Below are 25,791 nucleotides of genomic sequence, written 5' to 3'. Positions count from 1 at the left end.
TGTTGAGTCAACCTTAAAAGCTGCCAAACTGAGTGCAAAAGTGTGCGACGAGAGCTTCTTCATTCTTTTTCATAGAAGCAACTTCTATCAGCAAGAAGACTTAAATCCTCAGTGTGCGCATCAGGGAGTTATCTAAACGGACTGTTCGGAGTGAAAACAAGATTAAAACTAGATTAAAGAGATTATACTTCATTTTTCAGAATCCTGTTTTGATGTGATATTCATTGGGCAAACCTAAAAGTGAAATGCATTAATCTCAGTGTGATTTTGATGTAACTGTACTACTAAACCTCCTGCTAATATTACAGAAGAGCATGGTTCAAGTCTGATTGTCAATGTCAAGTATTTGACTATATTTTTAAAGGTACAACATTATAATCTGTTTATAACCCATCTCAGGAGGCTTTGTGGTTAAGAGATTATACCTTCTTGTCCCAGTAAGTGACAACTGAAATGGGGCAGTGGTGGCCTAGTGGTTAAGGAAGCAGCCCCGTAATCAGAAGGTTGCCGATTCGAATCCCGATCCGCCAAGGTGCCACTGAGCAAAAGCACCGTCCCATACTGCTCCCCGGGACAAATTTCACTGTGTGCACCGTGTGCTGTGCTGCTGTGACAATCACTTCACTTTAAATGACGACACAGAGACCATGAAATTTCATCAGTAGTGAGATAAAAAAAAAAAAAAATGAGGATCATTACAGATCTTGTATCCAAAGGGCCCTTCACTGTCAACTAAAGCATAGTCTGGAGTCCAGCTCTTAACGTGGCGACACACGGAGGACGGGGTTGTGCAGGCTGGATAATTAACTCTCCAGCATGAGGGATTGGCAGGAACATGTCACCAACGTCAGCACAGAAACATATTATGGCCCAACACATTTTTAGAAGAGACGCGCCAAGCGGCGAGATTCAATTTTCTTGCTGGGATTGGTGCAGTCATTAGGATTGAAATTAGATTCCCGTATCGAGTGACACTCTGCTATAAAAGACGAGAACTGGTGGTCTCTCGGCGACTCTTGCGATGAGTAATCCTCGGCGAAGATGGTGGGGCTGGGATCTCCAGCGGGACTCTGTTCAGCCAGAGTCATTATATTATTTCATCAGTTAAGATCGGTGGTGGGCTCTAGGGGAACAGGATCTCGTAATTACGTTGGGGATGGATTGATACACACAGGCGCAGATGCACAAACACACGGCGGCACGCTCCTCCATCACGCCGGATCTCCAGCATATGTACCTGTCAGTGCACGCGTCTCTCATTCGTTACGGCCCGGAGACCCGCTCCGCTGCTTCCGGCAGGGGGTTAGATCACATGCCCGAGAATTCCCAGAGTTCATCAGAGAAGATGGCAGCAGATGGCGCGCCACGACACGCAGCAACGGTTTTATCGCCCCTCTGTGGGCAGAGTGCCGCCGAAAGCAACGGCACACGTTACCATTCGCTAAGGATCATATAGCAGACTGGCGGAGGGGTACAAAGTGGAAAGCCCACCACATCTGGACAGTTGGAGAGGGGAAGTTTTTGCATACTTATGTGAAATATCTGTGTGTGTGTGTTTTTCAGAGTGGAGTGTGTAAAAATGTGAGAGAGAGTTGACATTTATGAACACTGCAGAGCAGATATTTCACATTGCGTCAGTGCAGGTTCTAATCAGGGGGGATTGTGCTACCAACGTTCACATAACGAAGCAATTAGAGTCGCACTCCTCCTTAATGTATTTATTTAATACGACGCTTAGAGGAACGTGAAGAACACTGGCCTGTCTTCCTCAGCTCACTACAGAGCCGTGTTGGCAAATGGTGCACTGGATGAGACTGTTGACCTCGCTCTAACACTGACTGACAGTCACATAACCACCAATAACAACAACAACAAATAAACTTCACCCACAACATCTGCTCGGTGATTCCAGGAGGTTAATCTGTAATCTGGATGCTATGATGAGTGCCAAAATAAACCCCTATCCATACAGCAGTCATTACTTCTCCATAATTCATTCATAGCACATCCCTAAAAGAATGGTAATTGTTAAAGAATTCTAAATAGAAACGTTTGCAGATTTTTTAGCTCCAGTGCGACAACCAGATTTCTCACTTACACCAAGAAAGGACATCATATTACGTTTCAGATGGGAGCCCATGAATTAAGGGATGTTTTTAGAGAATAGGCCACACTGTGTACTTTTTGCAGGTACTGCCAGCTCAGAACATCTTCAGTGCAGGTATTTTAGTAGCCTAGTGGGTAACACACTCGCCTATGAACCAGAAATCCCACTTACTACCATTGTGTCCCTGAGCAAGACACTTAACCCTAAATTGCTCCAGGGGGGACTGTCCCTGTAACTAGTGATTGTGAGTCGCTCTGGTTTAGATAAATTATATACTTTTGTTCATCTCATGAAGGGTGACCGGACCTTTGAAGCTGATGCACCAATGCTAAAAAAAGTCTTTTGGAGATGTACAGATATTTACGAAATCTATTGGTGTATTTAATTTTCCATTCTTCAGCACTGCATTCTGAATACCAAGATAGAGTAAATGTTTCTGTGCTTGTAAGTTCTGTGTGTATTGCTTATTAGAAACACTTCATGTTGTTTAAATGTGCCTTATAAATAAATTACCAGTGTCAAATTGTATGTATGTAATACTGAATATGAAAGAGTCCTATGAATTCTGAATGCTGGTACAATGCGTACACTGCACTTTCTGTAAATTTGACTAAGCAGCTAAAAGGAAGATCTTTAAATGTCTCAACTCAGCAGCTGTCAGCAGCATTGCCCTAAAAAAGTTTAAAGTGAGCCAATATTTTTATTACGTACATATTGCCAAATATAGACTTTTGGTATTTTATTACCCATACAGTCCACCAAACACAAAAAACAAAGATGCCACAGATAGTTTAAGTTTAAGAGGCTGGATGTGGGTCATGCAGCCAAGTTGTGAAACCTCATCAATCTGTTTAGTTTGTACCTGGCCCATCAGGTCACGCCCTTCCACACTCACCCTGCCAACTTCCACCAGGTTGGTCACCATGACGATGGTTGCTGTGTTCTCCTGCCAGACCATTCTCCAGAAGTCAAAGACTGTCTCCTGCATGGGGCCTGAGAGAGAGAGAGAGAGAGAGAGAGAGAGAGAAGAGGTGAAGAAGGCAGACAGCGGGAGACAGATTTACTCATCTTCGTCTCACAATTTCCTGTGGGACGGAGAAGCCAATTCAAAAATAAATTGAAGTGACTAACTTTCCATGGCCAACACGGCATGCTGGGTTTCTGTCTGTTGGCTGCGAATGGAGGTCCGCATCGCTCGAGCTGCATTCAGTAATAATTCCTTATTTAAAACTTCACTGAGCAGTAATTGCAAATTGATAGGAATTCAATTATGAATCCAATTAATTAAAATTAATATTGTTTTTAATCAACCACCCACTGTAAGGAATTACTTTTGACAAATTAATTAGTCTGTGCAAATCCCCTGCATGGTCCTCAGCAGTGGGAGAACTCTACCTGCAGCCAAAAGCAGATTTTATCCCGACACATACACACACACACACACACACACACAGAAAGAACAGAAACACAGAACAGCACTGCACTACACACACACACACAAACTCTCAAAGAAACATTCTCCTACACACACAGACCTTGCATCACTTCCTCCTGCTCATGAAAATGTTATTAGTGAGCAGCTGGACTGAGGATTCACACACACACACATACACACACACACACACACACACACACACACACACTGGACTTTTATTCCCTCTGAGAACTTCACTCAGATAACTTTGCTTTTCTCTTCCAAAATCTGCAATCATCACATCTTTTTTTCAGAATTTCCCACATCCCTCTCATCCCTCGTTTCGTCCCCGTCTCCTGCACCGAGACCACCCACATGTCCAGAGGGACCTCTTGGAATATTTAGAACCAAATTCTGAGCAAAGCGGGGCATCTGGTGTGTAGGATTTTAAAATGCGACCGCACATCCTGTTATAATATGGTGACGGGTCTGATGGTAATATTAGCCAGAAATGTTGGGCGTGCAGCGAGAATGTGGCCAAAAGCTTCAGCGCCTGCAATCTCAACGGCTCCACTGCCAACTGATGAAGCGATATGCAGAACAGATCTCTGGAGTAACAGGAAACTTTTGGCTGAAGCGTACGCAGTTGGAGTTTTCTCAAGCTCGTTCTCCTTCAATTAAACATCTCACTGGGATGCAAAGACGCTCCAGATTTGGTATCAACGTCAATTAGCTCAACATGTTATTGGGGCAGCAGGTATATACTTGTGAGACCAGGCTCTGGTGGGGGGGGCAGCCCCGGGTAACGGGTTAGACGCCTGCATGACCAGAATGGCAGCATGCACACAATCTAGAGGTTCTGTGATGTGTATTTTTTAAACCTGCAGAAAAAGAGACCTATGAAAAATATTGTATATATTTATATTGTATTAGCCAATTTTTGCACCACTACAAACTGAATTTTGTGCAAATCACTTAGCACAAAATCACTTTGCACAAAATCTTTGCGCTTTTTACTTTACTGAACTTTTTTTATGGCTCTTTTCTTTAAACATTGTCTTTCACTCATTTGCACACCTTCACCCTACCAGTTACACATATTTTATGTTAAAGTGTAATATTTGGTTATGTTTGCAATATTTGCATATTGGTTCATTGTATACTTGCATCTTTTGCAATACTGTGGTCTGTAGCAGTTGCAAAAAGCATTTCACTGCATATCATACCGTGTATGACTATGTATGTGACAAATAAAATTTGAATTTGATTTGAATTTGAATTATGTGGTTTTGACTTGTACAGATAATTAAGAATGCTGTAAATGTGGAAATCATTTCTGCTATGAATCAGATAAATATACTAAAATTGAAGTGTGAGAAATTTACATTTTACATTTACGGAATTTATCAGACGCCCTTATCCAGAGAGACTTACAATCAGTATTTACCCATTAGGCTACTATCACCCTGGATAATATTGGAGATATGAATGAGGATACATTTAGATTAAGTTTTTAGTTTTATTTTTTTTATTGTTTTAATTTAATTTAGTTTAGTTTTTACATTTTATTTTTAATTTAAAGGTTTTAATTGACATTCACCTATTCAACTTCAAATTGTGCATTTCAGATTAACATATGCACAAACTCAGTTTCTAGATGGCTCAACCCATCTAGTGAACAAGAGGCAAGTTAGTTTCCTTTGGGATTAATAAAGGTTTCCAATTCTGATTCATCCCCAGATTCAGTTACACCCATCTAAGTTGGAACGCATCCCATCCAGGTGGATGCTGCACGCCTGTGATGGTGAGGAAGTAGTTTCCCCTTAGTGTTTATGGTTGCCACTTTGGGTTTGAATAATAACAATATGCAATAATAATAAGAAGAGTTCTGATACTAGCAGTTTAACAACAATAACAATAAGTAAATGAATGAATGAATGAATTCTACAATCAAAACAAACCATGGTAACAAGATAAATACTATTGTCAAGACAGGTCATATTAACATTCTTCTTGATAACCGTGAGATAAAACTGATTGTGATTATTTAGCGGACAAGAACCAGTACTAATGAAAACATACAAAATCACAGCCCACAAGCCGAGTATAAAAAGTATGGAACAAGCCAACTAACTTCTCAACAGAGAAAACACCCCTCCCCCTGATCCACCTCCTGAAAACCAGAAAACTTCTCAGCAGTGCCTCAAGTTTCGGTTGAGGCCAAAATGAAAGCAGGGAGAAGAAAATCTCTTGCTGAAGCTGAACCTGCAGCTGTCAGTATGCTGACACACACACTTCTGGAAGCAGACCATTTTTCTTCTGAAGTGTGTGTGTGACAGGTGCACAATTCCCTTAGCCAGCGCTGTGTGTTTAAAAAAAAGACTGACAGACACAAACTCTCATCCCTCTCTCCCTCATCAATATTACATGATTCACTCTCCCACATTATGAACAGATTTTGAAAACAGATTTTCTCTCTTACTTCACTATCTATCTATCTATCTATCTATCTATCTATCTATCTATCTATCTATCTATCTATCTATCTATCTATCTATCTATCTATCTATCTATCTATCTATCTATCTATCTATCTATCTATCTATCTATCTATCTATCGCCATAAATCCATCCATCCATCAATCAGAAAATATTTTTATAGATCAATAAACAGATCATGTTTAACAAAAATAGTAGCATAACCTAGTAGTAACCTAGAAATAAACAATGGACACAAACAAATCATCATCTTAAAGTATCATCTTAGCCCATTCACAAAGAGACAGATGGAGACAGGGGGATCATATTCATATGAACCGTACAGCAGAGTGGTCCTTTGGATATTAATAGTTAAAATGTGGGCAGTCGGGATTGAAGTACTTCTGCAGCATTTAGGCTTTGTTTTCATTAATTTCACAGCAGAACTGGCATAAAGATTCTGATGCCTATGGTGGCATATAATACAACCACAGTTACGAATTCACATTCAATAACACCCCTGGTTGGATAAATAGCAATTGGAAGCAATTTATGTACATCTTAAAAACCACCACTTACCACAGAATGAAAACTACAAATACCCAGAGAGCATGTGCTGAGAAGTGAGTGACATCCATTTTACATTCAGGCTAATTTCCAAATGCTGCTGCAGTATTTATCAGTGGGGCCATGTTTGTGTCAGACAACCTCAAGGGAATCTGCGAGAGTGACACCAGTGCCACATTATTATTTTAAAAGAGAGAGTGGGGAAGAAAGGAGAGAGAAGAAGAAAAACTTTCTACACCTCAAACCACTGAAGCCGCTGCCCTGTGCTCCCTCTGACGTGAGCCGGGGTCTTCAGTTTCCTTCATTCAAAGAGACAGACCTCTCTCTCTGTTCCTCACACTATTCCAATCTCACTCGCTTCTTTTTAGTTTCAGCAGGCCACACTTCCTCCTGTCTGCTGCTTGACAATGATAATGATGAGTTATGCAATGTGTTCTTTTGACTGAAGAGAATACAGATCCTTTCACACACTTCTGTATGTGGCACATCCTCATGGCCAAAATGAGGGTCAATCGTTCACTAAACACAAACAATGAGAGACAAAAAGTCATACAGCCCAAGTTGAACATAAAAGTATGATGATTATTACATTTTTAACTGACCTCATGGCAGAAATGTACTGAATATGAGCAAATGGTATATTATAATAAAGAGTGAATACACTGTATGAGAACTCATGAGTGCATTCAAGGTTTGAGGTTTTATAGAAATTAGTGACTTAAATGGGAATTTGAATAAACCAGTAACTCTATGCAAGTAATATCTATGTAAATTTGTGAGAGCTTGAGCTTTAATCATTAATAATTTTTATGGCTATTGCAGCCCCTCATGAACACAAATGTGTTTAAGTCCCTTTGTGTATGGAGTGTGTACATTGAGGACTGTAACACTGCTTTGTATGGCCGCTTCTGACATCAGACACACATCCGCTATAATTGATGCAGTGAGGAAGGCCGGAATCTGCTGTAATAAAGTGGTAATTACGCAGCTCTGCCATCCAACACTGCTGACCTGGTACAGGCTAGAGACAGATCACTGCCTGTCTCCTGTGTATGTGTGTGTGTGTGTGCGTGTGCGTGTGTACGTGAGACCCAGAGCAATGCTACAACAATTAAACATCCATCTGGCTTAACCTGCTGGGTTACTGCTTCCCCTGGCCAGGCCAGATTAAGCGAGTGACAAACTAGGCCTGGGAGATCGGGCAAATCTATTTGTTTAATGCATTTGCCCCTCAAACGAGGTGATTAATCGTGATGTCTTAATGAACACATACACACACATTACACAAAATTTACAGCACCTTACATACACACAGCCATATAGACATCTTTGCACATGGACATTTTACACACACATACAGACAAAACAATAGGGCTAGATGACCACATGTCAGTAGGTAATATGCTTGCGGACAATATCATTGTTCTTACCTTGGGTGGCAATGTAATGGTTTGGCCTGTGATAGCCCTGAGGAGTAGAGAGAAAGGAGGTATTTTATAGTCCACCTGAGTACACAGCACAAAGTGTATTGTACAGGCTCTAATGAAAGGGTTAAATGAAAGCAGCATTTAGGATGAGATGACCATGAAAATGCTTCTTCTGTTCCACAACCCTCTCCAGCCATGTGCTTTTGAAACTTAGCAGAATATGCAGTTTTATGTTCCAATGGGAAAACCTTGTTTTTTTTCTGTGCTTGTTTGTCACAAGAATGTAACGTAAACTGGAACCAGATTGAGTTTGGAAATAGCAAGCTTATAAAAAAGACTGTGGTCTAAATAAAAAAGGAAATAAATAAATTAATACAGCATGCAGCCTGAAAGCAGAATTTCATAAATAGATGTCTTACACAACATAGAGTTTATTTAACCTTGTGGACTGTTTCATAATTATTTTTTTTATAATTATTTTTGTGGGCTAAAACTTTTCAGTGATTTTTTTTCTTTATTAACAGTTTAAGGTATTTCCATCCATTCCTTACAATTTACAAAATAGTGTAAATTGGACTGAAATTTCAGTGCTTTATATCTAGATCAATATAGATCAATGTGGTTACACATTAAAATGAAATGTGAAACTAAGAACACATGTCCTGGCTGTCTTACACACACGCATGCACACACACACGCACAAGCACACACACACACACACACACACACTCATTGCCGATAATCCTTGTGATAGAACCTTTACTCACATGGATTAAGATAATCCCTCTAGTTCTATTTGACTTATTTTATGCGTTCTCATCCCAGGAGAAGCCAGCAAACAGGATGTGCCATGTCCATTTAAAGGTAATTTCCCATCATGCAATGGTGTACTGTTCACTTGCACAGCCCACACACACACACACTGTTTTTAGCAACATATTCAATTTGACTTCAACCTGATTACCACTTCCCTAGCAGATCATTACATAGGATTGTCTCCCCATATCTCTTCATTCATTTCTCTCCCTCTTCCAGCCTCCACATTTTCCTTACACATCGTTTAAATCTACCAGTTCAATCTTTTTGTTCTGTCTTCAGTCAAACACACATTTTTATATTTTAATGTAAGCTTATCTGTAAAATAAGCAGGGTCCCAACTTCCTTATTAAGATATACATGACCCCAACACCACACATACACAAATACATAGAAAAGCATTACTGAACAACCAAGTTGTTGAGTTGTTAAAATCAGGAGTGGACATTAAGTACACATTCAAGCCCAAACATAAATTGAAGGCGTCAGAGAATGCCCATTATGGTAAAAATGAGTCCAACCTGCAAGAGCCCCCCAATCTGTCTCTAACAATGCCACTAATGGATGGCCTCCAGTGTGCTGGCACACAATAGAAGCATGCTAACTCAGAGAGAGCCACCATAATCATAAATACGGCTGAAAGCTTCTGGGTCTAAAAGAGTTTATTACCCCAAGTGAGGCCGAGACGACAGGAACATCATTCTCCATCGTCCTGCTGCATCGTTAAGTACCTCTCCAATGAGGCAAGCAAATCCTTTTCAATAAGGGCTCTGTTTAATATGCACACACTATATTCTTATCTAATAATGGGACCTGCCATTGTGAAGGCCAGCACTCTAAAGAGTTTGGGGCATTAAGTGCTGCTAACTGACAGCCTGCAGCAGAGTGTGTGGCGTGTGTGTGTCTAAAAGAGTGAGGTTAGGAGGTCGAGTGACTGGGTAAATAAATTAAAGCATTTCCTACCTTGCATTATCAGTTCGCAGTTTGCTTCAGTTTAAAAGACTCACAAGATGTTACAGATTGGGGCATTAGTGAGTGAGAGTGGGAGGGAGGAGAAGATGAGCATTTCATGTCCGTCTCAGAGACAAACATGACAGGAGTGTGGAGACATGTGTGTTTGTGTGTGTAATGACTGTCATCCACACCCACATGTGTGCACGCAAAGCATATTTATTTACTTTTATCACAGCAGATGAATTCTAAATTTATTCTCTATTTAAAAAACACCTGTTTTCAACATATACACATATACAGATCTGCAGCTGCTTTGTTGTTTGAATTTAATGCAAATGGCTCTGATTGAAGAGAACCATTCAACAAGAATACTGCACCCACACACTACCTGTCACCATGTTTAGAGGGTGGCTTGTGAAGAAGTGGACATCAGGGATGATTTAATTTTTAACCACTTAATCTCCTTACCTACTACCTCTGTTCAACCTTCCTCCAATATCAAGGATCAAAAGAGCTTACAGGACATTGTGTTCAATTTGGGGTCTATTAAGCATTGGGATTGAACAAATTAATCTTTCACTAATCTTCACCTTTCTCTTCTAGTGCTTCTTATAATTGTTCACATATGGAGAAATATAATAGGGAACTAGAGTTCTCTGATTCTACACAGGATAAAAACAATGCTCATCTTCTTGTGTGGTGAGCTGGTGGTTTTGCTTGAGGGCTGGTATAAGTGCAGAAGGTTCACAACACCCGGTTTAACCTAAGACCAGTCTGGGCTTAACATTTTTTGCAGTGAGAGGATTACATTATTATTAAGCTGCTGTTCTCCAGCCCATTGTCCTTTTAAAGACTTGTTATTTCTTTATCATCCCTTTCCACCCTCCTCACGCCCTCCCTCCTTCTCACCGGTCCTCCCTTATGTCTCTGCCACTCCATTTCTGTCATGGTGTCTTGTATAATTTAAAGCCCTGATCTGTCTTCCTCATAAAACCTCATGAGGTGCACTGTCAGCAGCGCTATAGTTTAACAACGCCACTCTCTCTCTCTCACGGAAAAATAGAGAAGATATGAGCTCTTTTGCCTGTCTCACTGGATATATACATGTGCGTGTGTGTATGTGCATATAGCAGAATATGTACACACACAAAAAAATTGTGACTGGAAACATGTTGTCTGAAAGTGTTGAAATTCTGAGAGGTTATAAAGGTTTATATTACTCCCACATCCTCCACCTCATAATGCAGCAGAACATTAACTTCTGGAGCGCATTTGCCAAAATATGTTTTACTCGTAGGTGAGCACCCCCCTCATACTGACCCAATACCAAACACCCGTGTCCTGACATAAATGAATACAGTGACCTTTACATTTTTGATGCTAGCTGGCTTGTGTATGTGTGTTTGAGATAGCAAGAGAGAGACTGTGTGCATACTCACATCAACATAATTTGCATTAATGTAATCGGAGCTCTGCTCTCCCTCCAAGGCCTGAAGGCGAACACGGGAGTGATCATCTGAAAAAACACACACACCCACCCACACACACACACACATACACACACACAAAAGAAGAAAGAGAAATAGATTTAATTATATTACCAACAAATATGGAACAAAATGAAAAGGGTGATTGATGTAAAATCAACCTTCAGGAATGATCACATCATAAAAAGGTACAATGTCAGAATTGTTATTAAAGATAATGTAAATCTCTGAATAAAATAGGCAAAAAAATTATTCAATCATATAGAGAGCTATTGCCGTGTGGAGTGGAATTAAACAAAATTAAACAAAAATTAGTTAAACCAAAAAAAGACTAAATTATTGGCAGTGCTACAGCAAGGGTTCCCAACCATGTTTTCCATTATTTTCAGACCAAAATTCGGTGCTTCCAACCTGCCACATACATCACTATATTCTTTATAATCATCACATTCTGATCATGGAAAAAAGGAAGGGAACAAGAGAAAATATACTCTGTAAAAAAAGATAGAGATGTAGTGAAAAAAGAAGGGAAGACTGGAGGTGTGATGGCCAAATAGTGAGATAGAGAATGGTGGCAGGAAGAAGAATGAAAATGGGCCCCAGAGGGCCCTCGGCCAGCTCCAGGTGAGCCACACTGGCTGAGCTCTCCCTCTTCAATGGGCCGAGCTGCTTCTCAGAGTCCCCAGGGTCCCCCATGCCCACCAGGAAGGGTTGACTTAGTTTGAATTTGAAATGGTCCAAAAATAAACTGGCTGACCGGGGTGGGTTTCAGAGGCAGTAGGGAATTGTTGGCGGAAAAAAATTGTTCTCTAGCTCAAATACAAATGGGTCCCCTATTATGTTTTTTTTTGCTTTTATATTGGTCTTAGTGGTCTCCTAATTCTATATCTGAAGTCTCTTTCTGAAATTCAGACTTACAGACACTTTTAGCTAGTCCCACAATGAGATTTCCCCAGGACGTGCCGATTGTATGTCGCTTTAATGCTACTGAGGAGGAGAGAGGCGGGACGGGGAAAGAGGCATTTACAGAAATGACCTCATCAACACCATTTATCAACCACAATGTTTGGCGCAAACCAGGAAGAAGACAGGACCTTAGACAGGCTAGGGAAATATATATAATAGGGGACCTTTAATATACTACATTTGCTTATTTCTACCAAAAATCTATTTAAGCACCACCTCAAAAAGTTGTGCTCTATTCAGAACCCCATTTGGCACATGCAAAATCTACAACAGACCAAAGTGTTCTTTCAGAAACACTTCACCATGTCCTCAGCATGATATAGATGAGTACTGTACAAAAGAATAAAAAAACGAAACATTATGAGAGGTGTTTATTGATATTCTGTGTGTTCTCCACAAGAGATTCCAATTTTCTATTTGTGACTGTGCTACAGTGGCTGCCATCTTATTTGAACAATGTGTGAGTGTGTGTGCATGTGTGTGTAACAGGAGATTTAATACACACATGCAATGATGTTTCCGTAGCGATTCTTCATTCGATTTTCATCTTTCTTAGCAGAGTCCCATGGCGCTGACTGTCCTTCAAAAAAGCTCTAGAAAGAAAAGAAAGAGGTAGAGGGAGATGCTTGATCAGAGTGTCATTCATCATCTTAAAAAAAACAGACACTTCTTTTTGAGGGAAACTGACTGAAGGAGGGAAACATTTGCATCATATTAAACACGTGTGAGATGGAAAAATAAGAACAGTGACAGGTAGTTTCCAAACAGCCGGCCCATCAGTTGCACTGGTAGTGCGATTCGCACCCTAAACCCCTCCACAGGGTTGTACACTGGTGGGTGTGTGCGGCCTTTCCTGGTGGTTTCACTGTGGCATCTCTGATAAAAATAAGTAGGGGAAAAAGAAAAAAAGTCCATCTGATCACTAACAGATCAAAACCGTTCACACTCATCACCCCTCATGTAATATTTATCACCCCTGTTTCACTGAGTGCATGGTAACACCAATTAAGACAAATTAGCAAAACAGATTTCACTCAGCTCCCCAATCTTCAAGGGCGTCTGTGGCCCCAGGCAGACCACTCTGTACAGACATGCTATTATTGATTTCCGGCCATCAACAAATAAGTTGCACTGAATGAAGTTTAAAAAAAAAAGTCAAATTCAAATGCAAATAGCATTGTAATCCAATCTCTACATGCAAAGCAATGAGTGCGCCCTCCTCCCAATGCAAAGTAGTGGTGGAGCTTTTCACACACTTAAGAAGTTGATCAACTTCTAATTATCCATTAAACACTGATTGTGAATTCACATAATAACTTCACTAACTGTCAATCATAACTGATGCCATAAATATGTAACAGCTAAGATCCCATGTTGCTGTCTATCTGGGGATAACACTAAGGCCAAACGTAATCATTGCAACTTCTTATGTGTCTTTCCACAGGGATCCAATAAGAAAGAAAAAAAACAGCCCATGAATTAAATTAAAACTACTGCTATCAATTGGTGAAATGAAATGAGACACATATCACATATTTAAATTCATGACATTTATCAGACGGCCCTATCCAGAGCAATTTACAGTAGCTACAGGGACAGCCCCCCTGGAGACAGTCAGGATTAAGTGTCCTGCTCAGGGACACAATGTTAGTAAATGAGGTTTGAACCTGGGTCTCCTGGTGAGATTGTAGGCTACTACCACACATTTTGCAAAGAGTTAATCATGATTAATCATAAATCTTTAGACCCAAAATGCTTCTGCAAACCATTGGTACTATATGCTATAAAATTGTGTTGTGTGTTGTGTGTGTTTGAGCACCTCTGTGGGGGCTCTGGCTAAACATCTTTGTCGTAGGTCAGACCCACAGAAAGTATTAATATTTGCATTAATTAAAGTGTTTTTTTTTTCATTTTTCAGATGCCCTTATACAGAGTGAATTACAATCAGTAGTTACAGGGACAGTTTTGCTCAGGGACACAATGGTGGGGTTTGAACATGTGACATTGTGGTCTTCTAGTGTTTAATGTGGCATCGTCTGCAGATTTGCCTTTTTGTCTATAAGGATGTAAGACAAAACTAGTTTTTATTAATTTACCAATACCCACTATTCAATATAGTTTTGGAGACTGTATTTGTGAGTAGGCATATATGAGACAAACATATGGGTGGGGAGTATCTGACTATAAAAAGTAACATCACAGCAGCACATCCTGAAGTAACGAGGACCAGCTGCACAGTGTTACAAAATGGGTCAAAATGCTTATCAGAGAGACATTTTCCTGAGGACTTATCGTTGTCATCTGGAATGCTGCAGAGTGTGCACAGAACAAGTGCAATTACGTTCTCAGTGAAAGCCACAATTAAAAGAAAAGTGCATTGTGCACTGACTGCAGCACACATGAACAATGGTGTGCTACCTCTGGCAATGACCTTATCAGCACTGTGATGTTTAAAGGACTAAAAGGACACTCAATTAAAAGGCAAGATGCAAATGCAGATATCTAAACAGGCCCTTGAATATATTCACAGTCTGCCAGGACTAGAAATCATATCACTGCATACTACATGGAAGTCATTTGGATGTAAACAGCTACAGGTAGGACCGAAAAGGACTTCTTAAGTCCAAGGGCCCAGACACACATTCCCTGAACTTATGCAATGCTTTCCTAAAATGTGGTTACAGTGGAGCGCATTCCTTGGAGAGTACAGCAGGTGTCCCATTGGTATAATGATCTTGATAATTTTCACCAATCTCCTTGACAATATTCAGTGGTGCTCATCATCTTGGATGACACACCCGGACAGAATGTTTCATCAGATAATAAAGGTCATCCTCCTTTAAAACTTCATATTGTAATCCATTGCAAAGTTGAATTGTGTGCAGGACCCTCATTGTATTATGTTCACTTACAGGCAGTTCAGATCAAAATGCTATAATGTGGCTTTAACAATGACCCCTGTCTACATGGAAACACATAAAAGTTTCACAAATGTAATCACAAATACATAAACAAGAAATAAATATTATAATTGCTGATTTACAGATATTAGCAAAACTATTCTTCTCTTCTGTATTTTTGTTCTGTTTGCTGCCGTGAAAAACACCAGTTTATTGCTATTTTCTCCATAATTATGATTTATCAGGCATTCCCTATCACACAATATGACATGCAACACACCATCTTGCCATAACACCCAAACCAACAAAATGACTTTTTTTGCTAAATTCTTCAGGTTTTTGATTTTTTTAAATAACTTTTAATAACTTATTCTCACTCTGCATTACACATTCCTTAAGTTTTCACTGGTTTGTCGCATAAAGTTTATAATGTTTACAGATATCTTTAATATTTTGTCATATGCACATTTATGCATTTAATGATGACATGGATCCATGCAGACAGTTTGGCGGGACCAAATGAACATGAATGACAGAAAAAAATTCTCTCTCTGTGTGAGTGGCATATGGTGATTTTTACTTAACAGACAGAATGATTCCCCACAACACCCACCTTTTTAATTCTATCCTTTGTAAAAAATTCACATTGTATAGAAAACTGATTTATTCCTGCATTTAGAAAAGGAAAATGGTTGAAAAAAATAGGAGCAGAAGTGGGAAATGGAGGCTGAACATCAAAAAAAGCTATTACAGCTTTGTGCACCAGAGTCGGCTGCAATCACTCCACTACACTGGCCAGGAATCAGCTGAGTTTTAATTGCTATTCTGCTGTATTCTGAAACTTCACACTTTGTTTTTGAAATGTTCCTCCACCCCTTTGAAAGAGAGTGTTTGCAGCAGAGGAAGAGAAATATCTTGACAAAAAATTCAGTAAGGTTCCTTGTTCAGAACGGAGCTGCGTTGGGGTGACAACTGTTTACTTTAAATATGCATTTCTGAAAGGAAGGAAGACTCAGCACACAGAGAGACAGAATTTCTTATTCAACTATCCATTATTAATTCATAGTGCACAGATGATCGCTCATTTTTTAAGGTATAATAGTTCAGGAGAGCCTGTTAAGCACATTGATGAACAGAATGCACCACCAAGGACAGTGTTGTGGCCACAGTGGCCATTTGGTTTGTGATTCTTTCAGAAAAGTGTACAAAATGCAACTCCTCCAAAATGCAACTCTTTGTTGTAAATGACATTGTGACTACTGTCATGTTGGCCTCTCTGGAATAGATCTGACATACTTCCGTTCTGATGTTATTTGGTGTTTGAATATTTGATCAGAAAACACATCTGCTGCGGCAAATCAGCCTCAACCTGGGTAACCATATCTGCACAATAGCACATTATTAACAAAATACACAAGACAAAAACATCACATTTAACATTAGAGTTTTGAATATTGTGGCCATATGACATCATCTCTGCTGTCCTTCTGATGACCTCACAAATCCAGGATCTTCTTCATAGAAGAAGCCTAAAATAATTTTTGGTCAAAAAAGCATGTTCCCCAAAACATTTTCCATAAACATGAGATACTAGGCTGATGTCTAAGGTAGCTACTGAACATTTTCTACACAGAACCAAAAAAACAAAATGGGAATTTAAAATAAGATTTAAAAATGAACTAAAAGTATGCGCTTACCTCGTTTATCTGATCCCAAGTTAAGGTAAAGTTTAGCATGGATCAGAGAGAAATATAGAGTATAAGTGATGCAGTTTGGCTGATGCACTGGGATTCCATCTTCATACTTAAGAAGTAACAATTTAAGGGCAAACGTCCTGAGAAATGTTGATGAATAAGACAATGACATTGCATGAGCACACATAAAGAAATCACCCTTCGATGGCAGGTAATTCTCCTCAGAAACAGGTTTTCAGCTATCTGATGAATAAATCCATCTATGCTCTCCTGTCCCTTTGGCCCTATGAAGCTCGAGCAGAATACGAGCTGCCTGCTGTATGTACACTACACAAACAGAGACCATGGGTGGCCCGTACACACCTGTGTGGAAGTCACATGTGCATTTGTGTGTGTGTGAGTATATAAGGTTGAGCTGCTGATACCAAGATATATGCTAGTTAGTTAATCATGTTAATTGTCCTCAAATAACAGTGTATAAAACTATGTGAAATATGGTGAAGATGAAAGTTTATGGGTTATTTTCTTTATTTTTTGCTAGGATTTGATAAAGGATAAAAAACTGTAATGATGCTGTATTTTCATCATTGCTGCTGTCAGGTGTGTGGTAGGGTGTTCTTTGTATTCACTGAACCCCCAAAACATCAAATCTTAACCAAGCCAAAAAATCTTGAAAAGCAATAGCAATACATATTTTAAAAACAACAAACTTAGCTACATTTGTGTATATTTAAGAAGATTTGTGCATAAGAATAAGAAGAACATTTCAACAGAAAACTCTTTAGTTCCTAGTGTTGGCCTCAACACAGTGGACAGTAAAAGTGTTTGGGAAACACCATACAATACAGATGACAAATGCAAATGAAGGTTCTCAAACATAAAGAAATAACAAGATACACATTCAATCAATACAAGTTAGCATTCAGAAATAGGGATATATATTCATACAAAAACAAGAGTGATCAGATAAGAACAAGAGTGGGTACATAACAGAAAATGCGACGTGAGTGTTTCTGAAAAAGAAAGTGGGCGAGAAAGGGAGGAAGGGGATGTGAAGAAGACAGAACGAGAGAGGCCTCCTACCTCGTACTCCTCCTTGAAGCCGTACCCCTCTGCGCACTTCATCTGGGTGATGTGCTGCAGCAGGTCCGCCACACGGATGGCGGGATGCAGCTGCCCACTCTGGTATGGCACATCCACCCCCTCACGCTTCTTGAACGTGTGTGTGTGAGTGTGTGACTGGACCAGGCTGCTGGTGTCACTCCCCGTCGTCTGGCTCTCGTCTGCGGACACACAGCAAGCAGAGCACAGAACGAATGCTCTGTTAATGTGAACATGGAGGGCACAGCTCAACCCCAGCAACATCTCTGTCCAGCATTACTGTACAGTGTGGTTCCTTTCTTTTACAGTGGTTTCACCAACAGGCCGCATCTTGGTGAATAAGCTTGCCACCGGCCCCTTCATTAGGAACGTCCTGCTCAAACTAGATCAAGTTTAAGTGGTGGACCATTCTCAGCACAGCCATGATACTGGCATGGTAGGTGGATGTTGTCAGGAGTGGGTCTGTCACAGAAGCTTTGTAGACTGAGAATAGTTCACCATTCAAAAATGTGCTATACTACAGTCGGTAATTCTTAACATATGTGACGTTCCTCTGGTGACTATTTCAAATAATGTGGTTGGTAAGAGTAAATAGTTAAAGTACAATAGGATATCCTTACTTTTTATAATTATCATAGTTATGTTTCCTTCATATAGGCATATAGACATATCAAAAGCTAATGTTAATAAGTGAATTTAATTAAGTAGTCAGGAAGCCACTGTAAGAGAAAGTGATCTGGTGTGGCGTTGTTATGGAGATGGAATGGCTCAATGCAGCGTGGTGGAGAGGGGGATGAGAGGAGTGGACGGGAGGTGATGGAGGATAGTTCCACTCGTTTAAACTGCCTGGCCTGAAGTGCTTACTGGGGGAGTCATTTCAACCAGACCAAATGCTGATGATCATTATTGGCATTTGCTGACAGCGTTTATTGACTGAATTGAGCCCTGGTTGTGTTTCCTTTTTTATGAATAGGCAGAAATGCTCACCCTTCATGCACAGGACAGTCGATTTGTCTTATTCAAAAATGACCTTTAATGGCTAATGTGACAAGTTTATGTGCATGTTTCCATTCATTGATAGAAAGATGACAGGCTGGAATATGGAGGAGAGAGAGAACGCTGGGTGCTGGATCTCTATGACGAAATGGGACACGAATGTGGTGAGATGTCCAGGCTTGTGAGAGAGCAATCAATGTCCAATGTCCATCTCCAAAGCACAACAAAGAATACACAGAATAAACAACTTAGATTGAAATCAAAACGTAACCACCCCTCCCTTCAAAAAAAAAAAAACATCCCTTAAAAAGCTGAAATGTGGATGAATGGATGAAGCAGCAATGCGGGCTGGTGAGTTCATGCCACAGGGGAGCTTCACAGTGAAATGCCAACACATCCACTGCCATGCAGAGACACGTTCAACACAGCAGCAGCAGTAACCCCCCACCCCAATATATGGACTGCCTCAGAATGGAGAACATCCCCCTCCCAAGAGCAGAGAGGCTTTGCCAAACTTACCATTAATGGGCACTTTTAGGGAGATACATTAGAGGTTATAGGAGAAACAAGAGCAAGAGAGACAGAGACAGAAAGAGAGAAGAGAAAGAGGGGAGGGGGAGAAGAGAGAGGAGACAGGGTATAAGCAACAATACGCCAAACACACCTCAACAGGCATCAGCTACAGGCACCCCAGCTCAACACAAAACCCACAGAGCCAGTACCAATCTGATCACCCCCAAAACAACATTCATAAGTGCTTATGTCAACAACCACAATGGAACACTGTTCAAACACTGATACACTACAAGCCAAAAGTCTGGGTCCATAATTATTTTTTATATTTCAAACAAATCTAACTGCCTGTCACAGTCTACATGAAGCCAAAAAGGCTCAAACTATTGATGAACAAGGCATTAGATGCTTTATCTGCTTCAAAAGGTCCTGGAGGTGTTTGGAACAAGTCATTTCCTGGACAGGATCTAGTGAATCTTCTGTGATACAGGCCAGAGGTGCTTATTTTTATTAAACGTGTATATAAGCTTTCACATTCATTGACACTTACAGTGCATGTTGTTGTATTACACATAAAAACTTGTCACTTGAATTTCATTTAAGTAATTATAATGTTTTACTGTAAATATTCTGTATGTGGGCCCTAGCTTCTGGCCTGTAGTAAATATTCTTGTGATTGTCAGAATAGGCAGTTTTCAGTGCTGTTAATGACAACTGTGCACATTGTACAGATGCATTGCCAGGCCAAAATCATGTCAAGTTTTATTTCATCCCTGTGCTCCACGGGTGATGCATTTTTTATTGGTTGGCATGTTGACTTTGGTTTACAGGGATTATGGTGTGTATGTGTTTCTGCTGGTGTGCTTCTGAACCCACTGGGTTCCATGATGCATCTGAAGGCCCAGGCTGAGACGTTGCTCTCCTAGGGTCCAATAACTATGAACAGGAGTAAATATGCCTCAGTGTGATCTTAAACTACATTCACAAAAAAGCACTGCAGTGTTGAGTATAAATCGGTAGGGGGCTTAATTGGTAGTATTGTGTTGTGGAAAAATATCAGTGGCACAGAAAAAAATAGAAAAGAATATATCTATATATATATATATAAAAATATAAAAAACAAGTAGGTCAGTTGAAGTTAGCCACTGGCAGGATGCACATTAAAGAGAATAAAAGACGAGAGTGTTTTAGAGAAGGGGAGTGTGTGGCAGGTAGGTGGGGGTGTGGGTAAAGACGTAGAGACAAAAGTGAGGTGGGAGAGGGGGCCCTGTGGGTGAGGGGCTAACTTTATCTGTCCTCTCCTACAGAATAAACACACATGCACGCACTCACACACACATTTTCACACTCACACAGACCATCACTAACAGCCCCCACAATGCCACAACCATTGCATTTTGTCTTATTTATTTTATACTTTCTTACTTGCTTTTATCATTAAACAATTAAGAAAAGTGGCCAGTCACCATGGCAACATGTCCTTTCCACCCCATCCCACCCCATTTCCTGTTCACATGTCCGTCCATGCTTATGAGAGCCTGAAGAGGATGTCACATCACACACAGTACACACAATGCCAATGGGATGGGGTGAAGGCAGCCACAGCCCAATATGTTTGTGTGTGCAGGTGTTTCAGTGCAGGTGAGTGTGTTTTAGTCAAATCTGAGGGGAAGAAGAATACAGATGAGGGGAAGAGGTTCATGAAAGAAAACAGAGGGAGGGAGAGGAAGAAGGGCAGCAGGCAGATTATGGAAATGAAGAAGCCATCTTTATTAAACACAACCAACCAACTAAAAAGCCACCAAAACATGTTTTTTATTATTATTTATAATTATCATGTGTGTGTATGTGTGTGTGTGTGAGAGAGAGAGAGTTCCGTGGTGAAGCCCATAAAAGCAGCAAGTATGAGAGAGAGAAAGCCAAAAACAGAGTATCTCACCTAAAATGGCAGTGGGCACAAACGGGTCTGGTGGGAATGGCATTGGAGAGAAGAGGAGAGAGGTAGAGAGAGGGTGAAAGAGAGTTACCTGTTCTGTCACAAAAAAGTAAAGAAATTATATAAGCTGTAGTGTCACCACTTGGGTAATTAGTACACATGCTTCTAAAATCCCCAAATTAGATTGGATATGAACAGCTCTGGAAAAAATACGAGACATCTCCCATGATAGCCATTCCATGGTCAACCAAATCTCACCAAACAAGGTTTGGGAACCACTGTTGTGGTCGTAATCCTTAGATTTCATCCTGTTTTCAGTGTTATTGTTAAATTATTTAATAATTGTATACATGTGTTTAATGAATTATTGTAACTGTTATGTGTTTTCCTATTTTTTTTTAACAATTTCTGCAAAGAAATGAGTGAAAAGGCTGATCTTTTCCAGAGCTGTGTGTCAACAATGTTTGCCATCTATGCTCTCACTTTGTGCTTTGTGTTGTTAATTGGCTCCATAAGACTTCATTTCAATTCGGTTTAATTTTTCTCAGTGAGATTTCACTAATCAGAAGTGAATATGCATGTACTGATGCTATATGAGCAGAAATATCTGTACATTTATTTTCTAGGATGGACCAAATGTCCCCAAAAACATAAGAAAAACTGACTGTTTTTTAGTGCACACCACTGAGGAAATGCTTATTTTAAAAAAAGAGAGAGAAAAGATCATTTTCATAATAATAAAAAATAAATTGTATTTATTTGAGAGTAGGTTCAAGCTGACAAAATATTTTATAGAGCTAGATAATACATAGGCTGTATAACATCAGTGTCAGGTGCGAGAGTCTTACCAGGGTAGTAGGAGTTGGGGAGAGTTGTGCTGATGGTGTTACTTTTCAAGGTGAAGGAATTGGGTGATGATGCACCTGGAGGCAGAGGAGCGAATAGTCAAGTCAGTGTGTGCATAATTCCACAAACACACACTCTCCAGGTCTTTTATACTGACAGTATCTTGTACCCATAAAAAAACAACATCCGCTCCCGGTACTAGTGCTCATTAAGGGTAATGACAGATTATCTTACACACCACATTATGACATTTGGCTTTATTGGCAGACCCCAGACAACGTAAGAAAATCTTCTCAACAGACTGCTAACTCAGGTCACGTCTGAGAGAGAAGGGACAGCAGACAAAAGCATTAACAGTAAGGGGGGTCAATGAAGGTTGAAAAGGGGGTCTCTCAGGCCTGCCAACACTCCCACATTGAGCGTGAAAAAAACACATCTGACAAACTTTGTCTATTCGGCGGTTCTTGATGCCATGCACTCAAATCAGAATGTTGGAAGACTGTCGACGTGGCTGCCGTGGGTGTGGTGTTATATCCGTATGTGGTTTTGTTTGTGTTTGTCTGTGTTTCTTTGAGGTGCGGTTGGTGGCTTGATTGGTGGCGTCAGCTTATTGGCTGGCCTTGTGGCAAAAGCACACTTTTGTCTCGCTGCTGCCACCTGTCACATGCACGCCACCGGTCTGAGCCTGGTGCTCCCAGTTACCACCATTACAGCTCCCCTCTGGGGCATGAACCCCAGCCCACGTTGGGAGATGTTGAGGTTTATGCGGGGCTCTGATCCGTCCGTCTGTCTTTTTTTTGATCCTGTGTAACTTTTGTTTTATAATTCTTTCTTTTTGCATTATTTGTAAATAAATATTCTTTATAGTCAGAGCCGTAGTCCGCTGCATTTTGCTTTCCCCACACTTATTTGCTTACGTCCCCATTACCCCTAGACCTGGACGTAACAGATTGATCTGTCACTGACAGTTCCTGGAGGGATTGGGGGGATCACCAAGGTCAGAACAAAGCCTACTTAAATGAATCCGAGCAACGAAACACTGCACAGAAGGCGGTTACAATTTGACCGGCACAAGTTAACATGTGTGTTTCCTGACAGAACATAACCAGGAACTAAAAACTAAAATCTATTTTTGGAAATGTTCAAAAACACTGTTCTAATGGAGTATCTTGATTCAGCACATCAGCTTATTGTTTAAGCACTTTATTTGTTGATTTGTTTGCTGTTAATGTAAATGTTCTGCTAATTTGTTCTGTGGTGTGGTGTGAAAAAAACTTGAATGAAGAATGAATGTCTTGTCATTGGATAGTCTTGTCATTTTTGACAACTTAATGCAGTTATTCAAAACTTCAATCAAGAAGGACAGTGTGCTATCGGCCACACACCAAAAATTCTCACTCCAATGTTTTTGGAAGTTGGAAGCTCTGATGTCTAGGCATTACCAGGGTTAAATGGTTAATTTCTCTATTATCAGGACAGGTTTTTAGGGTCAACATGTAAAGCAACTGCCATAAGACTACAGAAACACACAAAATCCACGCAATTCCACAAAACTCTTAAGTAGCTTAAATTTGTTAAATTACATTTTCACAAGGAAAGCTCAAGACAATGCTCTGACTTGTCCTAATTAGCATCTCAGGCACAAAGAGGTCTACAGGCACAAACATACAAATTGCTGTCATTGACAAACAAAATCAATATAACTAGCATACCTGGATCACATGACGCTCCTGCAATGCACAATGCCTGATAGGTAGTTCTATTTATGAACTTCCTGCAAACAGTTTCCTTCAACTGAGTGTTTATACTGCCTGTGGTTTGGAATCTTACTTAACGTGTGCAGTCCACTATGCAGTATTAAGTATTCACCCATCCATGCACTATTCAAGGCCGACTTGACACTACAGTAACAACAGCATCTCCTCTTGAAGTAAACAAGACTATACAAACAGGGTGGTTAACATGCTAAACTCACTAAATAGCTCTGCAACACAAACTGTAGTTAAAGTGAAGTCATTGTCATTGTGATACCTCACACAGCACATGGTGCACACAACAAAATGTGTCCTCTGCTTTTAACCCATCAACCTTGGTGAGCAGTGAGCAGCCATTACAGGCGTCCAGGGAGCAGTGTGTGGGGACGGTGCATTGCTCAGTGGCACCTTGGCAGATCGGGATTTGAACTGGCAGCCTTCTGATTACGGGGCCGCTTCCTTAACCGCTAGGCCACCACTGCCCATCTGAACAGGATTATCTGTCCGAAGTGTAGCTATAGTATGGCTATTATAGAATGTCCCTATTTATTATTCACATTGGGCAACTTACTTCTGCCATTGAGATTGTGTGTGTCCATGAAAGAGAGCGCCTCGTCACAGTTAGTGCCCTGCTCAGTGTAGCTCTTGTCCATAGAGTTCACCATGACGGTCATCTCCTGCCGGGTACTGCTTAGTGTCTCCTTGCGTTTCTTAGCCAACTTCCTGTAGCATTACACACAAGAAAAATAATGTGAGCGTTAGAAAGGAAGAGTAAATATCAACTTTTGAATATGTTAAACCTTCAAATGCACATGGAAGTTCTACGCTGGAAAAGAAAAAAAAAAAAAAGATCCCAGTGTGATCTCTTAATTTAGTTTCTCTAGTTCCTCAATAAATAAATTAATAAAATGGAAAAAAAGTAGATTTAGCATAAATGTGAAACACCCACATGCGAGACAGTGTGTGCCAGAGTTTACTTTTAGAATGCAAACCATCAGAAGCAAAATTATTTGCCTAATCAAAAATTAATTATTATTATCTCATTTTAAAAGGGTAATTGAGACTATTATAATTAATTATCAGGACAACTGTAGCATAGTGATGTCCCTACAGTTGCTACTTTGACACATGCAGTTAATGGAACTTTTGAATAATAATTTAGTGTATGAAATAAACTAGACAAGATTAGCCAACTCAGAAAATACTATACAGTACTTGTTTGTTTATACAGTTACAGGGACCACATGGTAAAGATGTAGAAAAGTTAGAACAAAGGATTTCATTCCAAGAATTTATGCAAAATTCTTTATTCCTGTCTCTTTTAGAAGAACCCTTTAAAAATGGTACAAGGTTTGGTTTTCTCATCCCAAAGGAAAATAGTGCAGAACTGAGCAGCGTTTTGAAAGCACAGGTTCTCTTTTTGTTAATTCACTACTTTTTTGATGGATTTTAATCCAAAACAGCTCACCACTGTACCTGACAGCACAATCAAACTAAAACGCAACACGCCTCAGCATGGAACAAGGCTGGTGCGGCTGGAACTCTGCAGGGACAGTGGCGTAACAAGATGAGTATCGAGCAGCTCAGGTACATCGTTCAAGGAAGCGGGAGGAGAATAGAGGGGCTCTAATTTGATTTTGGAGCAGCGGATCCATACCTCCCAGCTCCTAATCTGTCTGGCATCCCTTTTGTTTTGAGAGGGCCAATACACAAGGAAATTCTAATGAGAGGAAATTAGCCTAACAATCTGGCAGAGGGACTGTCTAAAAGAGCGGGAGAAAGAAAACAACCAGAAACAGAAGGAAGACACACACACACACTTGCTCACCCAAACA

The 25,791-nt window shown here is 40.2% G+C and overlaps 1 protein-coding gene across 12 annotated transcripts in view; it reads right to left on the bottom strand.

Moving 5' to 3' along the window:
* The window catches only part of LOC114788011 (receptor-type tyrosine-protein phosphatase mu), a 166,949-nt gene that overhangs the window by 11,186 nt on the left and 129,972 nt on the right, over positions 1–25,791 (bottom strand). For 3 of the 12 annotated variants that reach the window (XM_028976076.1, XM_028976082.1, XM_028976077.1), the window contains 10 exons: positions 24,528–24,679; positions 22,205–22,279; positions 21,360–21,386; positions 19,427–19,438; positions 17,894–18,093; positions 16,814–16,822; positions 12,722–12,809; positions 11,203–11,279; positions 7,997–8,033; positions 3,003–3,100 (listed from right to left, as the gene is read on the bottom strand). In XM_028976076.1, the coding sequence (XP_028831909.1) occupies positions 3,003–3,100; positions 7,997–8,033; positions 11,203–11,279; positions 12,722–12,809; positions 16,814–16,822; positions 17,894–18,093; positions 19,427–19,438; positions 21,360–21,386; positions 22,205–22,279; positions 24,528–24,679 (775 nt within the window). The remainder of the gene's footprint in view (positions 1–3,002; positions 3,101–7,996; positions 8,034–11,202; positions 11,280–12,721; positions 12,810–16,813; positions 16,823–17,893; positions 18,094–19,426; positions 19,439–21,359; positions 21,387–22,204; positions 22,280–24,527; positions 24,680–25,791) is intronic. The other 9 variants (XM_028976079.1, XM_028976083.1, XM_028976087.1 and 6 more) reach the window with 5 other exon arrangements.

The sequence above is a fragment of the Denticeps clupeoides genome, chromosome 4, assembly GCF_900700375.1.
Source record: "Denticeps clupeoides chromosome 4, fDenClu1.1, whole genome shotgun sequence".
NCBI classification, from domain to species: Eukaryota; Metazoa; Chordata; class Actinopteri; order Clupeiformes; family Denticipitidae; genus Denticeps; species Denticeps clupeoides.
The sequence above is the reverse complement of the archived record's forward strand: the minus strand, read 5'-3'. Positions and strand labels throughout refer to the sequence as shown.